The sequence below is a fragment of the Mixophyes fleayi genome, chromosome 9 (genome assembly GCF_038048845.1).
Source record: "Mixophyes fleayi isolate aMixFle1 chromosome 9, aMixFle1.hap1, whole genome shotgun sequence".
Taxonomy (NCBI): Eukaryota; Metazoa; Chordata; class Amphibia; order Anura; family Limnodynastidae; genus Mixophyes; species Mixophyes fleayi.
This window is the reverse complement of record NC_134410.1, coordinates 95,253,133-95,273,933: the sequence shown is the minus strand read 5'-3', so window position 1 is coordinate 95,273,933 and position 20,801 is coordinate 95,253,133. Positions and strand designations below refer to the sequence as shown.

The window sequence follows — 20,801 nt, the reverse complement described above, 5'->3', positions numbered from 1 at the left end:
TTGGAGAGGCTCATATTAATATTTCTTCATAGGAAGTATTGCCTGAAAGTCTTTCTAGCACTACTCATTGTATGATTGAGATAACTTGTGGTAAGAGAATAGCCAGTTTCATGAAGGTCTACACTAGCCTCTCTTTTTTATATTTGCTTACTAACCACAGGCCACATAGTGGACTACCTTGGGCTGGATCACTGGCCTACCTGCAATTTTTTTCCCTTTAAAAAATTCCTAATAGGCTGCTGAGTCGAGTCTAACCCACCTGCTTAAATTTGCCAGCCCTCCCCTGCATAGTACACTATAATCCCCATCATGATATGCTTATTTAATCTGGTTTTAATGTAGTATTTGAGACCCCAGTCCATTCGCTATAGAGTGTGGACCTCTATAGCGAATGGACTGGGGCTTCCCTCACTGCTGGGCCCCATAGCTGGCTTACATTCTGTAACCAATATTTTTTCGCTCCTGTTTTATTATCTCTAAAAATATTTGGTGGTCCCACCACCACATTCCTCATGAGGCCAAAAGTAAAGGCACTGTTTATTTATTGTTTACTTATTTAATTTTTTCTTAAAGCCTTTCTATTTATTTTGCTTTGGATATCATTTGTATTTCCAGACTACATTTTATTCAATAGAGGTATTTCATTGATACTGATATATAATTTATGCTATTTTGTTCTTGCTGTTCCCACAATATCATATTATATACAATCTTTTGAAAAGATCAACAACCACACCTTCACCAAAGAAAATGTTCTCTATTGACAAGTATCTAGTTGTGGTAAACATTGACACACATAATACATTTAATGACATACACTGTAAAACAAAAATATTGACTGTGGGGAAATATTTAGAACACAATATTGGTAGGAAGTGTTAAACTTTCTTACTGCTCCATCTGTCCCTCCACTCCGACACCTTTCCTTTTTCCATAGCTTCTCTTTGTTATCAAATCCTTCCTCTGTGTAAAACCTCACTTTTTAGTGCCCTTCACTCTCTCACCATCTGCGATGAAGTGCTCTGGCACATGTAGTGTGACCTTCACGGTGAGTGGGCAGGATATTTGCGACCCACACACCACAGCCAACACGCAGGCACTCACCCCGACCAACGTCAGGGCTGTTCGGCTCAATGGACTCTTCAGAGCACCTGAAGTGGAAAGAGAAGAGAAAGCAACATACTCATTAATATTAGAAAATACTTAGAGATGCTTAGAGCAAACATATACAGATACTATAATAAAAACAGCCATTAAGGAATGCTTGGGGCTGTCCTGAGAGTAAAACATTAATAAATATTTGCACTGTCTAGATAAGCTAATATGTCTTTATATGCTATCAAAATTCTGTGGTTCTATGTACATTATACAGATGTTACAAACAAACACAGTTTCAGATATAAAAGAAACACAGAAAAAATCCGCACTGGGTCAGGACATCCTTATCGCCATATATTCATTCTATTGTTAATATAGGTGAGGGGATGCTCTTCTCACTAGTAAATCTCAACCACAAATATGTCATAGATAGCGCATCAGCTGGCCATATTATATTTGGCCTGATAAGGAACTACATAAGATATCTAGAGCATAATCTAGTAAATATTGATGTAAAGATCGGCAAGCGATTGACAGGGAGCTCTAGCGACACTGCCGTTTACTGGGCCCACTTCTTGGTTTTGACGTCATACGTGATGTCAGTATGACATCACAACCCAGAAGTGGGGCCAGGAAACGTCAGTGCCGCTAGAGCTCCCTGTCAATCGCTTGATAAGCTCTACATATCTTATGTAGTTCCTTATCAGGCCAACTACAATATGGCCAGCTGATGTGCTATCCTTGACATATTTCTGGTTGAGATGTAGCCGTTGAATCATACTCCTTTGGGATAACTAGTTAATTAATGGTTGAGGTTAATGCAATGGGAGATTGTCTCATTTAATATGAAATGTACCCTCATCTACACGATAAGTAATATCGCTAGCACATTGAGTTACCGGCTATCTAATTAACATCAACAAAGAATAACATTAGACATTTATTGGACTGCAAATGCAGTACTTTTTGAGAACTTTTTTGTTCTTATTAAGACAAGTATAGAAGAGATTAATAAAGTACATATCCCTCAAGTACAGTTTGCCAGCGATTTTGGGAGTGGATATTTAAGGAATCCTTTTTAGTCATGTGTAACTACTGACAGTCAATTAATTCCGTTTTCAGTTTGGGAGATACCTGGAACATGTGAAAATATTATGAGAGTATGTGTAATAAAAGTGACACCAACACACACACGGTTGAATACTTTATTAATGCAATATAATTGCCCATAAATGCTATCAGAGTTATACAAGTGGCAAGCAAACATTGTGGATATATACTAATAAATGTAGTAAGATTTATCACAACATCAATGCTTGCTAATAAGGATCTCACTCACTGGTCCCACCAAGGGGTTGATCAGTTTTATATACACAATTTTATATCAAATCACTTACTTCTTTATATGTATTAATATTTCACCGCTATGGACCAAGGTTTAATTATATGCTAGGGGAATAATCATGAATGTTTTTAACAATACCAATAATAAATATGTAAAACCATGTGTTTTATAATTTTTCTGACAGGATAGGAGTGCATTCTTATGTCCACATCATTTTGTCTTTCTTCCACAATTTCAGATATGAAAGGGAAATTAATAAAAACTGATAAACAATTAACAGCAAAAAAAAGTGTTGTAACCGATAACAACCAAAAATGTACCAAATTTGAAATTTTTAGCACGATTTTTGATACCTGAGAAATGGCAGGAACATATTTCAATCTTTCAACCACTCTATGATTGGTTGATGATTCAACCAATCAGAAGTTGTTATTATTATTATTATTATTATTATTATTATTGTTGTTGTTGATGTGTAAGACTCTACAGTTCTTAATAGTGCCAGACAGTATAGATAAAAGGACATATTAAAAATAGGCACATACATGGTAGACAATATAACTGCAAACATGAAAACAAATGGTGTGGAGGGCCATGCTCATTTGAGAGCTTATATTTTAATTGGAAAAGGGCACAGCTGAAACAAGAGGCATTAGTCTGGCTCAGAGTGGAGTTGAGGACAGTTGTGATGGTGCTTTAGAGTGGGTAATATAGGTGAGAGTAAAGTAAGCTCTAATAAATAGATGGTATTTCAGAGAGTGTTTAAAATTTGAAGACTAGGTGTAAAATTTAAGGCTGCATTGTAGGAAATTCCATATGTGGGAAGCATAGGAGTGAAAGGTAATTACCAAAGAGGAGGCAAGGATCATTTTAGAGTTAGGTCTAATGGTGAGCGGGATAATGAAGGGGGGGAACAGTGTGATAATGAAAGTGGGGACAATGTGATAATGAAGGAGTGAAATTGTGATAATGAAGGGAGGGAAACAGTGTGATAATGACAGGGGGGAAGGGAAAGAGTGTGATAATGAAGGGGGGCATTGTGATAATGAAGGGGGGTAGTGTGATAATGAAGGGGGAACAATGTGATAATGAAGAGGAGAACAGTGTGATAATGAAGGGGGGTAACAGTGTAATAATGAATGGGGGGCAGTGTGGAAATAAAGGGGGGCAGTGTGATAATGAAGAAGAGGCGAAGAGTATGATAATGAATGGGGGGACAGTGTGATAATGAAGGGGGAACAGTGTGATAATGAAGGGGGGTGGGGAAACAGTGTGATGGTGATGGGGTGAAACTGTGATAATGAAGGGAGGGGAACAGGCTGATAATGACAGGTGGTGGATTAACTGTGTGATAATGAAGGGGGCAGTGTTATAATGAGGGGGGTGGAGAAACAGTGTGATAATGAAGGGGGAACAGTGTGGTAATGAAGGGGGGATAGTGTGATAATGAAGAGGGGGCAGTGTAATAATAAAGGGGGTGGGGAAAAAGTGTGATAATGAAGGGGTGAAACTGTGATAGTGAAGGGAGGAGAACAGTGTGATAATGAAAGGGGGCTGGGGAAACAGTGTGATAATGAAAGGGGGGGAAACAGTGTGATAATGAAGGGGTTAAATTGTGATAATGAAGGGAGGGAAACAGTGTGATAATAAAAGGGAGGTGAGGAAACAGTTTGATAATGAAGGGGGTGAAACAGTGTGATGATAAAGGGGGGTTAAAGAGGTTACAGTGTGATGAAGGGGGAACAGTGTAATAAAAGAGAGGGTTACAGTGTGATGAAGGGACAAAAATGTGTTGAAAGAGAGGGCACAATGTGATGATGAAGTGGGGGCACAGTGTGATGAAGGAGATCACCATTAATGTGCCAAAAATGCTAAATTTTATTCGAAATAATACCTTTTCTTCATTTATATTATTCATATAACAATAAATGTTCGCTGTTTAATGTATGTATTTATATTAATTTATTTATGAAAGTTTATTGTATGATCTGTATTAAAAGAATAAAAGCATTATTGAATGAACAAATAATTTATAAAAGGAGGAGGCGCAAATTTATTTTTTGCAGGGGGGGGCGCTAGACATGCTAACATCGGCCCTGGTTATTAGGGTGATGTGGAAGTTAAATTGTGCTAGATGCAAAACTAGATTAGATCCTGAGATCTGATGGAAATCGGAGGAAATCAAGTTGATATGGAAGTTCAATTGTTAGATGCAAAGTTAGATTGCATCCTGAGATCTGAGGGAATATTCTAGACAGTTTAATTCCTGGTAGCTAGGTCCAAGGGGCTGGTTTACTCACTGGCAGGAGTTATGTCACAACTGTATAAAAGATGAGCTGTTTGAGCATGATTTGTATCATTCTGATGTTCCATTGGACCTGACCACTGATACCTTTAATCAGTGGAACTGTCCTTGTCAGGACCCTTGAGCAATAAACATCACTCTGCTTCAAAGACGTGCTTGACAACTTCTTCAATATTGCTGTAATCCTGTGACCTGCAGATTAGACCCTAAATCTAATCCATTCACCGACTGTTCTGAGGTTTGGAACCAAGTTTTCCAGTACCACCGCTCTGACTGCTACCCATGCAGCTCTGGTCAGTGTGATAGGGTAGGTGGGATCCATCCACAGCAACCCTGATCCATAGTAAGAGGTCGTGAGTTACCAGCCCAAGTGTAACAGCACAGGAGTACACTAGCAGTGACAGTTACCCAGAAGGAACCTTGCTCTGAGCACCATAAAGGAGCTCAGTGGTGGCAGCATTATAAGACCCTCCTACTGAGGCAAGAGGGCGCATTTGGGATAACATAAGGGAACGGTGGCAAAGTAAGCCCAGCCAGTTCCCAGCAACAACAGACAGAGTGGCATAGGCGGTCCATCCTGTCCCACAAGGTGTTTGTTTTTTACTTTATTATTCATTATCATCTTTTTTATTAACTCTATTTAATTGTATAGTTCCAGTGGTGGAGCTACATCTGGAGAGTCACAGGTGGACTAGGAATACCTATGTATTATGCCCACCACCCAGGTAGAAACGTAATAGAAACAAAAGCACACCGCTGAAAAGCTTCATACATTCCAAGTTTCATGGATCATCTTTAAGCTAATATATAAATTTTGGTGGCTAAAGTACAGAAAATCTTCTGAAAGTATTCACCTCTATTATATAACTACTCTATCTCAAAATTGGTTGAATGACTTTGCCTCTTAACAAAAAGAAGAAAACAAAAAAATAAAACCATTGCCAATGGTTCTACATGTCAATGTTCATGCAGATAGGATGCACTATTCAAAAGTTATTAGTCCCAGGTCTATCAGAAAGCATAATTGAATTTGTAACTATCAACTTATAGACTGTCCTTTTGCAATTACTTTGCTCCTTGAAACTATTATTTTGTTGGCACAGCATTTTATGAGGAAATTATTGATTTTCTTGATTTATTCATTAGATTGAATGAAATTATTTCATATTATTTCTTTCTTTTCTTTTTTTTTTCCTCCTCTAAATTTCCAGGATATGAAGTGCTTAAAAAATCCAAATCTTGTAAATATACACACATCACAGGAACACTTGGGGGTAAATGTATCATACCCCGGTTTTGTCAACTCCCGCGAGTTCGGCGTCTTCGCAGCTTAAATTTAAAGCGGCGCTGCCTTGTAAAGGGAAACTTCCCTTTAAAAGGCAGCGTCGCTTTAAATTTAAGCTGCGAAGACGCCAAACTCGCGGGAGTTGACAAAACCGGGGTATGATACATTTACCCCCTGCAGTCTAGCTAACCTGGTAATTCCTATTGTAGGCAAGAGTGAATGTTTATTGCTGTAATCTACTGTCACATTATAAGTGCATTTTATAGAGATTTTATCTATTAAACTAAGTTTGCATTTTATATTTTGGAGTCTCACTTCTCATTTTCCAGTGCCAGTGCAATGATCAGCTTTTTACCATTGTGAACTACAATAACAATATCTAAACAAACTTACAGAATTGAGAAAATCTAGATAACAAAATATATACAATAGGTAAGAATAATAAGCCTGATTCATTAAGGAAAGTTAAGTAAAAAATTAAGTAAGTATTCTTCTGGACAAAATCATGTTACAATGCAAGGGGTACAAATTAGTTTTATATTTTGCACGTAAATTAAATACTGTCTATTTTTCATGTAGCACACAAATATCAACTTTAAATTTCAGCGTACAAATAAGCTATCAAGTATTTGTGTGCTACATGAAAATACAGACAGTATTTAACTTATGAAAAGAATGTGCTGAAATTGATTAAAATTTTCAACAAATTGTTCATTGATGTTAAACATACACATACTGAGGACCAATATTTAATAAATCTCATCTTCAGTTCCATCAGTGTGAGGAATTTGCCCCCCCCCCAATGATCAGAATGGTAGGGCGCGGCGGCAACGTCAAAGGGGGCGAAGCCACAGTCTAGGAGGCGTGGTCAACATGGGGCATGGCTGTGTCACTTTAAACATGTGATATTGGGGGAGATTCAATTAGAAGAAATATACGTGCAGTGTTTCTGGAACGGCCACAGAGACACCTTGCACGTATTTTGTTAGTGAAATATCCACTGATTTTTGAATAGTTGTGCGAGCAAAAATGAGTGGATATTTTTACATACTACCAGTAAAAATGCGCAGCCGCAATATTCTTGAATCTCCCCCATTATGTATTAAAACAGGAGATGCTCACTGACCCCCATGTTTTGGTTTTGGATATGGATTATCGTCGTGTTTTGGATTTGGTTTTGCCAAACCGTCATTGCGTGTTTTAGTTTTGGTTTTGTTTGGTTTTGTTTTGCTATTTTGATTAAAAATCAATGTTTTTGGGCCTAAAATAATAAAATTTAGTGCTCCACCTGTTTATTGGATAAGTTATGTAATTGTAAAGCTAATAAATTATCCAAAAAACAGTTTAATTCCTGGTAGGCCTTCATTAATTCGACACACAAACCAGATTGTCTTCCTCTCCTTCTATGAATATTGGCAATGCAGCCATCGTCTTTGGATGCAAATTACACCATACACTTATACTTAAATATGTAAAGAAATGGACAAAGGCAGTTTGGTGTCTGTCTCTCTAGGCCCCCCTCCAGTTGTAGAAAATACAAAAAAAATCAGCCGTTATAGACTGTACAATATTAATTGAAATGGAGAAAGCCAGTTTGGTTTCTGTCTCTCTAGGCCCCCATCCACCTGTATAAAATACCAAAAAATTCAAATCAGCCCAGATGTCAAACTCTTGTGGTCTGCCACCTGCATCATCTCTGCTTGTGGTTTTTTGACTGATTTTAAAAGACTGTGTAGTTTGACATCGCCTTCCCCAGATGGCGTACTGGGAACACTACCATCAGGACTGGTGACAGAACCTGGTTGCTCATTCTGCTAATATGTGGACTGCTTAGAATCCATTATGAGCCCAATGCACTTGTAGTGCTACAAATTGTTTTAGATACTGCTGACAAATATGACTTTTGACAGCCACAAAAATGAATGCAAAAGAATGGGGGACACCCCAAAAGCACTTGGGAGTACTAAATATTATATTTTTAGTCTGCTGAAAAATAGTACTTTTGACAGCCAGAAATATTAATGCAAAAGAATGGGGGACACCCCAAAAGCACTTGGGAGTGCTAAATATAATATTTTAAGTCTGCTGACAAATAGGACTTTTGACAGCCAGAAATATTAATGCAAAAGAATGGGGGAGACCCCAAAAGTACTTGGGAGTGCTAAATATTATATTTTAAGTCTGCTGACAAATAGGACTTTTGACAGCCAGAAATATTAATGCAAAAGAATGAGGGACACCCCAAAAGCACTTGGGAGTGCTAAATATTATATTTTAAGTCTGCTGACAAATAGGACTTTTGACAGCCAGAAATATTAATGCAAAAGAATGTGGGACACCCCAAAGCACATGTAGTGCCAAATATTGAAAAAAAAGACTCCTCTATCCTCCTCTCTTCTCTATCAATTGTTATCAGAATTGTAATCAGAATTGTATTCTCTGTCCCTGCTCTAATCAGCCTGTGACTACACCCTGCTCTCTCCCTCTGTCAAATGGCGATGAATTGCTGTGGAGGCAGGTATTTATAATTTTCAAATATCGCGAGAACTGAGCCCCGAGATCCGACGACGGCACGATGACGTTCAGCCTCAATTTGGCTTCCTAGCAGGCGGGAGAGTACCGAGCCAAGAAGGCTCGGTACTCGGATAGGCAAAGTTCGGGTGGGTTTGGTTCTCGGGGAACAGAGCCCGCCCATCTCTAATTAAAACAGTGTTGCTCTCACTTACCTGTTATTGCAGTTTTCACAAAACACTCCAGACACATCATGCCCTCCCGCTCAGACACATCATAACTTCCAAACACTTCATTAACCCCCCAAATACTTCATTAACCCCCCAAACACTTATTTTACCACCCAGGAATATCATTAGCCCCCCAAATACTTCATTAAGCCCCCAAAGCACATCACTAAACCTGCCAGAACACATCATTAGCCCCCCAAGAACATCATTAACCCCATCAACATATCATGAACCCAACCCAAACACATCAGTAAACCCCCCAAACACATCATTAACCCCCCAGGAACTTCATTAGCCCTCTAAACACTTCATTAACCCTCAAGAACATCATTAACCCCATCAACACATCATGAACCCAACCCAAACACATCAGTAAACCCCCCAAACACATCATTTACCCCCAGGAACATCATTAAACCCCCCAAACACATAATTAAACCCCACAAAACACATCATTAAAACCCCAAAGCATACTTGCCGAAGTTGTGCTGATCCTGCAGAGTGAGCAGTACAGCTGTAAATCTCATGACAGCTCCCTTCCTCCCCATAGATCCAGACACTGCCCCCCACCACGCGTGTGTGCAAGCTCGTCACCCGCGCACAGGGGAAAAAAAGGACTTTAAAAAAAACAATGAAAAAAATATAGTTTACCTGCCGGCGGAGGACCGGGCCCATGTAATCTGTACCTGCTCCCCACCCTTTCGTGCTACACATTTGCTTCAATAAGTTGGAGTACCACAAAGCTCGATCCTGGGCTCTCTGCTGTCCTCTACCTAACTATTTTCTTGTAAAACATATATGCTTCTTTGAATTTCAGTGTCACCTCTATGTGGATGATACCGACATTTATCTTTTCTCTTTGGATCTACCACCATCTGCGTTGCCCGCATTGCTGAATGTCTGCTTGCCATGTCATCTTGGATATCTTCTGACCACCTCAAACTCACTCTTTCAAAAACTGAGCTAATAATATTCCCATAAGTCAACAAAAACAAGCTACCTTATAGTTGTGGACAACACAAACATAAACAATGCCACCCAAGCTTGCAGCCTCGGAACCCTGACTGGATCATAAAACCTCACTAAGCACTTGTTCCCATTGATATCTAGCTAGACCAAATGTTTATACCAGTTCTGTTTTATTACAGTGTTTGTCCCCAATTGCAAAGCACTGCATTACATAATTAAGATAAATAAATAATGGTTTCTTTGCTGCTGTGTCATCTGCTACCACATGTACAGCTGCATAAACACTTCCATAGGACAGGTTTTTTACTTAAAAGGATTCTGTGTCCCCAGCATCTAGAATATTTAGCACTGTTAGTTTTGGTCAGGAAGGCCATAAGTTAAAGGTTGCTTATAAGGCAGAAACACAAAGGGCCTGATGCAGAGTTGAACGCAAGTTGGGAGTAATTTACGGACCAATAATACATCCAACTCTGTATCTGCAGCATGTGCGACTGCTTTGCGGCTGGCATACTTCAACCCTCATACACAAGGTCGTAAATGCAATAAAGCTTTGAAAACAATTGTTTTCATATGGAAAAACACATTTACTATTAGGCTGTTATGACAAACAGTGCGGCACAAACTCATAGAACTGGTAGAAGAGGTCTTCACCTTTAGCAGCCACCTTTCCTGTAGAGCCTGGTTATGCTCACAGGTACTCAGATACCCCCAGGACTTAAACTCAGAGTAGTATAATTTTATACTCACACAGCTGCGCACAGGTACAGGAGGTAACACATGGAACAGAGGTATGCCAGCGATCTGCTGACTGGACGGAGCACCGGAGGAGATGTCAGGCCCAGCAGGGTATGTTGAGAGTGTGTGACGAAAAGCGCTGAATATGTACTTTTTATCCCCATGTCCTCCTCCAAATACATTTAATAAATAGCTCTCCTCTCCGCAAACTCAGCACCACATTCAATTAATAGACCCCAAGCTACCCCATCTTAAATAGGCTCCACAAATTAATTAAATTGTCCCAACATCACCCCACAAATAAAATATCACCCATTAAATAATTAGCCCCCACCTAAACACCACCATTAATTTAATAGCCTACCTCCCACACACATTCAATTAAGAGCCCCCCTTCAAATTCTATATTAAGAACCCCCCCTCCCTTCCATCCCTCGCACATTATATTAAGAACCCTCCCTCCCTTCTATCCCTCACACATTATATTAAGAACTCCCCCCTCACACATTATATTAGGAACCCCCCCTCCCTTTCATCCCGCGCACATTATATTAAGAACTCCCCCCTCACACACTATATTAAGAACCCCCCTCCCTCACACAATATATTAAGAGCCCTTCCTCACACAATATATTAAGAACCTCCCCGCACACTATATTAAGAACCCCCGCACACACACTATATTATGAACCCCCCTTCCATCCCTCACACACTATATTAATAACCCTACCTCCCTTCCATAACTCAACAGGTCTGCACCTCCCTTCTCCCAAGCTGTGAACTATAAAAACATATACTTTTTCTAGTCCATTGGTTCCCCATATTTCTCAGTCATATTTATACTTGTATATATTCTATTTTGTAAGTAGTTGAAATGTCTGCCAGCATGGTTTTCTTATCTTGCAAACTAATCCATTGTCTTAGCCTAGGCTAAAGGATTATTGTCCACAAGTCCTGTATGAATGTACAACACACAAGGGGGTCTCTTGTCTTTGTTTAGCCATGGGTCTCTGTGTGCTAGCACAGAGAAAAGGTCAACAGATAGATCTAGATGTTTAATTACAGAGAACTGCATTGTGTATTTAAAGGTAATGTGTCTGGATTGTGACCTCACTTGTTTAAACAACATCTGCTGTATAGTCACAGAACAATACTTGTCACTAATTAAATCAGGAGTGACTCATCTGCTATCTGCCCTTTGTCTGTATGTTTACCTGTGAAAAAGTAAACACAGAAAAGGACCAATCAGGCAGGTCCTTAAACTCCTAAGGTGGTCATTTTTGCTTTTAAAAACCAGCTCCAGAAATCAGCAAATTAGCATTCACTACCCAGTGATAGCTGAAGTCAGGCCGGCATTGAGATATAGATCTCTGCCCCTGACAGGAAAGGGACAATCGTTCCCTGAAGTACTGCCTTTGCCCTGATCTACAACTCCAGGTCTTGGGGAGCTGTGTGTATGCCAAAGGCGGAGTGACAGTGACTCAGGGTCACTACCTTTACTGGTAGCTTTAAAGGAGAGATGGGAGGAGCTTGAATGGATAGAAAGCAGTCCCTGAGAGTGACTAGGAAACTGGTGAGGTGTTTTCATTATACCCTGTATGTTGTCTGTGCCAGACCGTAGTGTTTCAAGTTATTACTTAAATATGTTTATTGTTGTTTGGTGCTACCATTTTGCTAAATAAACTTATTCATTTTATTTTGGATACTTGCCTGGGTGATTTTGAACCTTGGATAGGTCGTGTAGGTCAGTTGTGCACCGCATAGGGTTACGTTAAACCCGGTATTCTCACACACCCCAATCCCACCCTGTATTAACAAACCCCTACCCTCCACCTTCACACTTATGCGTAAACTTACACTTACCTTGTAACAACCGCTGTCTGAGAGATGCAGACAGCCTCTCCTGCCGCTCTGCATGTGCGGCTGCTTCCTCCTACCAGTGCTATAGACAGGAGTCACATGGGATGCGCATCAGGTGACAGGTGACGTCCCATGTGAGCCCTGTTTATAGCACCGATAGGGGGAAGAAGCCACACACAGGGATCCGCGGACACATTAAGGAAGGTGGCTGGTCCCGAAGGAGGGGCCTGCCACCCACTACCACACTGACCCCCTCCACTAGCTCCTGGTCCAGGGTGGACTCACAATTTTTTATTTTATTTAAAACACAAAAAAGACATTCGGTGGCCTCCTGAGGCCAGTGGCCTACCAGGAAAAGTCCAGGTAGGTTGTATGATCAATCCGCCCCTGTATGTGATTATGTTATCTGAGGTATTCATGTTAGCCCTACAGGTTCCTATTGTTTAATCATACTAAACTGCATATTGTTGAAGCTCCCTTTCCACTGCACAATAAACCTTTCTAACATGTGAAAACGTAATACTGTAAATTGCATGTAAAGACTCAGATACAGTTGTTAATTTGGCAAAATTGGGTCACAGATTAATTATAATAAATTATTGGTGGAGTAAGCAAAATTTGAAACAGCTAATACAAGTGAATACTGAACCAAATGAGTGGATGACCAAATGGCCCCAAATTCACAAAACTAAGGAACATCTCCCTTACTGAGTGACCACACCCTGTCTAGGCTCACAATGAAGTGCCCTCACAAAGCAGGTCAAGAGGCCTCCCACACAAAATTACCATGAGACACCTTATCTTCAAAGGGGGCAGTGACTTACAGTCAATCAGTGATAGCGCCGTATATATCAGTCGCTGAATGCAGTAATTTGCTGCCAATTGTACCTGCTCTGTATCAATGAGAGAAAAAGGTTAGTAACACGAAAAACAGAAAATAGACTACAGCCAAACAAGTGGAAGGCCAAATGGTTCTGAATCCACAAAACCAAGGAACACCTTCATCTTCATATCAAATGTTGTCCAGACAGACAAATAAACAACATACACCAGCAAGGAGGGAGGAGGGGTTAACCCATATACCCATTTGAAGGTAAAAAAAACTATAACACAATGGAGGCACAAAGCTACTCAGGCCTTTGCCTGAGGAAAAAGTAGGAAGAAATCTCTTCATGCCCTCACTAAAAGTGACAAGCAGCAAAACCTTGGGTTACTGGAGTAGGGGGTCATGCATACACTTTCCAGAAGGCCTGATATATGTTAAGGAGGCATCAGGTTTCCATTACCTTACTTGTTGCGATGGAAGGCATGTTAAAAGCTGCAGCTGTAGCCGCCCCAAACTTAAATGAATGGGTGTAATATTGTTTTGGGTCCAAGCCAATAATGGCAATGGACCACACAAATAAGTCAAATCAAATCGAAGTTTAGGCAGTGTGAAGCATCCCCTTGGAACAAAACATGTAAGATACCCTGTGAGAATGTGTAAAACCCTGCGGTATAAAGGCTACCGACTCTGTTCTAAATCATTTGGACATATGGGGGTAAATGTATCAATCTGAGAGTTTTCCGGCGGGTTTGAAAATCCAATCAGATGCTAGCTATCATTTATTTAGTACATTCTACAAAATGATAGCTAGAATCTGATTGGTTGCTATAGGCAACATCTCCACTTTTCAAACCCGCTGGAAAACTCTCGGCTTGATACATTTACCCCATGGTCTGAGTCTGCATGTGAATCGATGGAGACCAAAGCCCGTTACCTAAATAGTACTTCTAGGAGCTCTGAATTTCGTCAAACAGCGAATGTCCTTGCAGTAGGGCAATTTAAAAAGACAATAGCTGTAGGTGATCCCCAGACTGTAAAATATCCTTTCTGCTAATCATTATACTGTATATATATTTACAGGGCAGTAGTACCACCTAGAACACAAAGCAGAAAAGTAGACAAGTGTCGCCTTGAGGCGCACCTAAGACAGTGTTTCAGTAACAGTATGTCACGAGCCGCGGCGGTACTCACAGCCACCGTGGCTCGCTTCCTGCCTGCCCCAGCGCCCCGGCCGTCACCATGATGACCGGGACGTTACTTCTCTCCAACTCCCGACCGTTGCCAAGGCAACGGCCAGACGCTGCTCCAGCGCGGCGTCCCGGCAGCCGGGCGCGCACGCGCATACTGTGATTATTAGATTCAGCTTGTAGGACTGAATTAGCAGGCATTAGCCTGCAGGCGTGTATGACAGGGCTAAGCCCTGATTGGTCTCTAGTGTAGCAGGCAATTAGCCTGCAGGTGTGCACTGTCCAGGGGCAAGCTCTGATTGGTCCATCTAGGTATTTAAGGCAATGAGGTCTGCTGCCTCATTGTCGGTTATAGCTTCTGTGCTCCAGTCTGCTGGCCTGCTTGTTCCTGTTCCTGTATTCTGATACTGCTTCTGATTTCCCGTGTATGACCCTTGGCTTTGAATTGGACTTTGCTTGTGTTTCCTGTGACCCTGATCTCTGGCCTGTTTACCGTTTCTGCTATCCGCCTGTGACCCCTGACCTCAGCTTGTTTACCGATACTGTTGTCTGCTGACGGCCTTTGACCTCTGCGTGGACCTCACTCCGCTTGCCTGGGTTCTCCCCAGCCGGTACACACTTCACGACCCTCTGTCAGTCTGCGGCCCAGTCTGTCCCCACCATCAGGGGCTCCAGTGAACACCTGATTGGCAGAGTAGATTCCGGGTTGTGTTGTGCCGGCTGGAGGGGTTCCTAACACAGTATTAACATTTTTAAATTGTAGTGGGTAAAAGACAAGACGCTGGAATGTTCTCATTGTTTTATTACCATCTAAAAGAGTGTTATAATATGTCCTCTGATTAGAAATCAATGTAGGTAACAAGCCAGGGCCATCTTAACAACATTATGGGCCCCTGGACAGAGCAGTGCACCGGGGCCCCTAGATATAGATATAGATATAAATATATAGATGTATACAGATACAGATATAGATATAGATATATAGAGATAGATAGATGTACTTGCTCAGTGACTCTTGTAGGTTTTTTTCTTTTGCAGGATAATTTATTCTCATTAAGAGCCGTGCCTATGGGGCCCCCTTGCCCGTGGGGCCCCCGGGCAGCTGCCCATAGTGCCCAATGGAAAAGATGGCCCTGTAACAAGCGGTACGTTGTGGTGCACAAATATATATATAGATATAAGTCGATTGAAAGCACTGGGTATTCCACTCAGTAAGACATGGAAGTATTGCATCTCCATTGCATCTCCATGAAGCTAGTGTTTCAGCTAATTTATTAACATGTGTAAAGTGTAGTGAGTTAAGAACTGTACTTGGGCATGATCACGTTGTTATGGCTTCATCAAAATAGTATGGCATAATATGCCCTAAATATAGAAATGAGAGTAGCGTACTATTAACCGAGATAAGTATTTACAGTATAGAATTTTACAGAATAAAGAGCTGTCAAACATTCTTGGAATCACAAAATCATTGGAACCATGAGTCCTTAGATTGGGTGACACAAATTTAAAAACTGGCAATTTAAAAACTAGACAAATTAGGTAAAATTATACTGGGTCAACAGGGAACATGAATTGTAGAGCCCAACAAGAGAGCTATATATTGCACTCACGGGCTGTTAGAGTTATTGATAAATCTGGGTTAGTTATAATAGCATCCAGAATAGGCTCAGTCTTGTAGACTAGCTATGTCACGTAATTGGCGAGACACTGAGCAGCAGGTAGTTATGATAAACCAGCAATCCCTTCAATATTGTGTGATACAACAACACAACTTTGAAATTGCTCAAGGTAGTCACCTACAATGATAGATATACCGCGAAGGTACAATGGGTGAACATAAGGACATGTAGGGCCTGATTCATCAAGGCACGTATATGCCGATTTTGTGCATATCGTACGCAACATTACTCTATAAATGTCCAGAACTGGCAGAAACATCCATAAATGCAGTCCTTTTCCGTGCGCATGCGAGTGCAAAGGACAAAGGACACTTATTACAGCATACGACTTCAGAGAGGGAAGGGGCATTTTGCCGTAGCCAATGAACAATAGGGGCGCGCTAAACTCAATTTCAAGCAGCTACGTCCAAACCCAGCTCTGAGCATCTCAAAGTTACTTGTAATCCACATAGGTATTGAACGTATCCTGCAGCGTCTTGGGTAGTGGAGCACAGAAGACCTACACCTGAATTCAACAGCACACTTATCTTGAGATATGTGACTTGATGAATTTGGGCGAATTCAAATCCTAAATACATGCATACAATACTGAAGGCTGGTTGTGCTCAGAATATGTGCCTTGATGAATCAGGCCCGCTTAGTTGATATCCAACAGTTACAAAGATAGGTACTCATCATCCCTCATGAGCCACATCTGCGTTTTAAACCCAAGTTGATAATATCTAATTTTAGTCAATTGTGACACATGAATTAGTGCACAATTCACATGGACACATAAATGGAGGACACTAGATCCCCTGTGGATGGGTTGACTCACGTGTCATGCTATATGCTTTGTCAAGGAAAACTGAATGCTAACAGAGCGGTACAAATAAACTTGTATCAACCAATCATTAGATAACTTGATAATGACACCTCGGCTATAGGTGTACCTGCCTCCGGCTTCAAACCGTTCATAGAATTTCCATTCCTTTAATAGAATGATGTTTAAATGTACATAGAAAATTGTCTTGATATAGCCACATACTGTATGTAAATGTTAGCTATGAAATATGCATAAAGGAAAGTACATATTAAATGACAAATGTCGGCAGATGAAAATATTAAACTACAAAATGAAACCCTTTGTTGATAATGGGAGGAAGGTATAAGGTTATTTTTACATATATTAAAGGCAAAACCCCATTTAGCCCATGTCAAGGCATGCCAAGCCTCTCCTGTGTGGGAGACATAGTCCCAATGACAGTAAGCATGGTGACTCTGCGCAGTCTCATCAATTTCTACATTAGTAAAACAAGGCGATAAGCTGGGTTGGTCACTGAGCTTAATTCAAATGGATGACATACTACTTCTTCCTCATAGATAAAATGTTGCTTCTCATACGGAGATAATGAATCATGTTTTAGCTTGCCGTTGGTCCAGTATCTATGTAAGCTGCCGCAAAATATAATAGGCATGCCAGCCAAGTTGGACAAGACTTATAAGCCTCTACCCTGATAACCATCCCCAGTGATGGAATAACCTATTTTACCCTGTCACCACCCACTATCTCAAGCTGTGCGGCATAGGTGTGTGTAATGGCCTCATAAGGTTTGTGGACCATGGCCAGCATCGAAGAGCCGGAACTGTACTAAACATGACATGTCAAGTGTTATGTAGAGAAAATGCGGTGTGGGGGTCATACTCACCAAAGAAACATCACAGGGCCTGTGTCCATAGGTTCGCCTTGCTCCTGTACGTCGCGCTGAATGGCGTCGTCCATCATCTGTTGCTCCATTCAATTTGCTGTGACACTCCGGTGCGCCGCCTGAAAATCTTACTCACCCAGTAGAATCTGTGGTACTGAAGTGGAAATGTAGAGTATGTCGCAGCTGGTTAAACTGGTGGCAGGATGGGCGGACAGGGGGCAAATTGGGGGGGAAGTTGTGTTCAGGCAGGTGGGTTGGAACAATTCAACCCCAGTGTGTGGGGTGTGGAGCTGAATTCCCTCATCACCAGCTGATGCCCCTCTGGCTTCAAAGTAGAGTTACAGGGGAGCTTGGCTTGATGATTGGGTACCCCTATTTCCAGGGGTACCCCTGGAAATAGGGGTACCCAATCATCAAGCCAAAGCTGTACACCCTAGGGTACTAGACAAAAAAGGGCTAGGGAGTTCTGGGTCTGTGTCAATGTATTGCTTGACAGCTCACCACTGACATCATGTTGTGTTGGCAAGGGAGGGGTTTATACACTACAAGCAGCCCACTCACTGGGCTCACCTAATACATCAACATCCTCTGGGCAGCTAGTCTGGTGCTGATTGGGTGTAGTGCTGCCAGTGGGGGGTATACTTATTTGTCCCTCAGTGGTGGCAGTTCCAGTCATGGAAATGTGAGGGGATGAACATCACCTCATAGAAGCTAGTAACTAGCTGCTATTGCAAGCAGTAGCCCTGGAGCCACACCAGGGGCACACTTATTAAATGGTTGGTGGGGGAGAAAGGAATGAGAGCAGAGGCATAACTTCATAATGAGAAATCTGAGAAAGAAACAAGATAAGTAAAAGTACAGAAAGGTTAAATATAATTGATACAATACTATTTTTTTTCTTGAAAGCCTGGGAACAGTGCTTTCATATCCTAAGTGCCGAAAAAAGGTGTAAAAACCAAAAACGTGCGGATTTGGCTCTCCTCTAAAGAGAAAAAGCCCTAATTCCGAGCCCTGGAACCTAAAGGTCTCTTAGCGGGTAAAGGTCTTCAGAAACCCTTCACTGCAAGGTTAGGTAGCTTCACCCAGAGCACAACAAACTTGCCCATCCCACAGAAGATAGGGCATCAGTGGGTTCAGGGAGCCCGGAACCCCCCTAGACCTTCAGGGACGTAGAGCACATAAGGGCCTGCCCGCACCCTTAAAATCTGTGAAACAAAAAAAACCACAAAAGTGAAATAATAATAAGTAAATAAGTAAATAATAAATAGAAAAATAAAAAGTAAAAAAGTTTCAAGTGGTTACGGCCCCAGCGTCATGGCTGGGCTATTATAAAAAATGTTTCCACCCAGCCATAAGGCCGGGGCACAAAGGAAACCGAGTGCGTAAGAGAAGGTGGTCTAAAGTGCCAACAAAATCACAGGTTTAAGGTGAACCAGTGATTCATTGCACCCGGCTTTCAACGCAGCCTTCCAGTCCTCTGACGAGAGGACCAAGTACAGCGCTGCAACAACTGCACTTGATCTTAGCCAAAAGGCCCAAGAAGTGACACAATACTAATCCTTTGATGGACTCACACAGACTCCACAGATTTTGTGCAGGCGAATGAGGCATGAGAGCAGCCAGAGTGGGTTTATATATATAAAAAAAAAACAGAACACTCCCTCGATGGATCCTATTGGCAAGCAAGGACCTTACAGAAAAACTTAACCCTTGATAGGTAAGTGTTTGTGTATGTGAGCACAAACTTCATGAGATTAAGTGTGTTCGACTTTACTATGGGACCAGTCCAGGGGGCAAATGCCCTCCTGCTCCCTGTCCAGCCTGCCCCTGGGTATAATATTAATACAGTTAACTATACATTTAACTTGGAACACCAACATTGTAACATAAAATTTACACCAATGAACAATATAACACCATTATAACCTTGGGGAAAGCTCAACCTTCAAGTAATGGGACGTTGTCACCTTCCCAGCACCCTGGTGTTCTGGGTAACACTGAAAAGGGCTATAGAAGTACCAGTTCTTTAGTCCATATTTTGCGAGCAATGAGGTACATACAGAGTAAAGTGAAAGCAACTCCATGTTTCGTCACAGTCCTATGATCTTGTTATTCGTTTGTATAAAAGTTAGATCTCATTGGAATTTGGTTCAAGCGTCCATTCTTCTTGTATACAGTCTGAGAAAGGGATTATATTCATCATCATCATTTATTTATATAGCACCACTAACTCCGCCGCTCTGTACAGATAATATTTGTCACTCACATCACTACCAGTCCCATTGTTGCTTATAATCTAAATTCCCTAACACAAACATACAGACTAGGGGCAATTTGATAGCAGCCAATTAACATACCAGTATGTTTTTGGAGTGTGGAAGAAAACCAGAGGACACTTATTGTAGCATACAATTATCAGGGCCATCTTAACAACATTATGGGCCCCCGGGCAGAGCAGTGCACCGGGGCCCCTAGATATAGATATAGATATATAGATGTATACAGATACAGATATAGATATAGATATATAGCGATAGAGATAGATAGATGTACTTGCTCAGTGACCCTTGAAGGTTTTTTTGCAGGATTTTTTATTTTGCAGGATTATTTATTCTCATTAAGAGCCATGCCTATGGGGCCCCCTTGCAGGTAGGGCCCTCTGGCAGCTGCCCATCATGCCCAATGGAAAAGATGGCCCTGACAATTATATATTATACATGCAAACACAGGGAGAACATACAAACACTCCAAAAAGATAAGGCTTTGGTCAGGAATTGAATTCATGAGCTCAGCATGTGAGGCAGAAGTGCTAACCACTGAGCCACCATGTATTTCTATTGAAATTGGATATATTGGCATGACGCAGATTAATATTTCTTCAGCCCTCTCAATTAATATCAGTGTGCTCACAATACAGTTTAATATATTGAAAACTGATGAATTTCAGTGGAGACAATGGATAGAAGAAATTATACAGGATAAGGAGTTATTAAAAATATTAATAGTACAACTAGAGGAACCATAAATTTTGTTTAAACTCCAGCGAGGTAAATGAGAAAAGATTGAATATGAATAGTTTT

At 41.1% G+C, this 20,801-nt stretch overlaps 1 protein-coding gene across 3 annotated transcripts in view; it reads right to left on the bottom strand.

Moving 5' to 3' along the window:
* ASTN2 (astrotactin 2) overlaps positions 1–20,801 on the bottom strand; it is a 570,610-nt gene that overhangs the window by 389,645 nt on the left and 160,164 nt on the right. For 2 of the 3 annotated variants that reach the window (XM_075184700.1, XM_075184701.1), the window contains one exon: positions 1,005–1,151. In XM_075184700.1, the coding sequence (XP_075040801.1) occupies positions 1,005–1,151 (147 nt within the window). Of the gene's footprint in view, positions 1–892; positions 1,152–20,801 lie in introns of those variants that run through there. The other variant, XM_075184702.1, reaches the window with a different exon arrangement.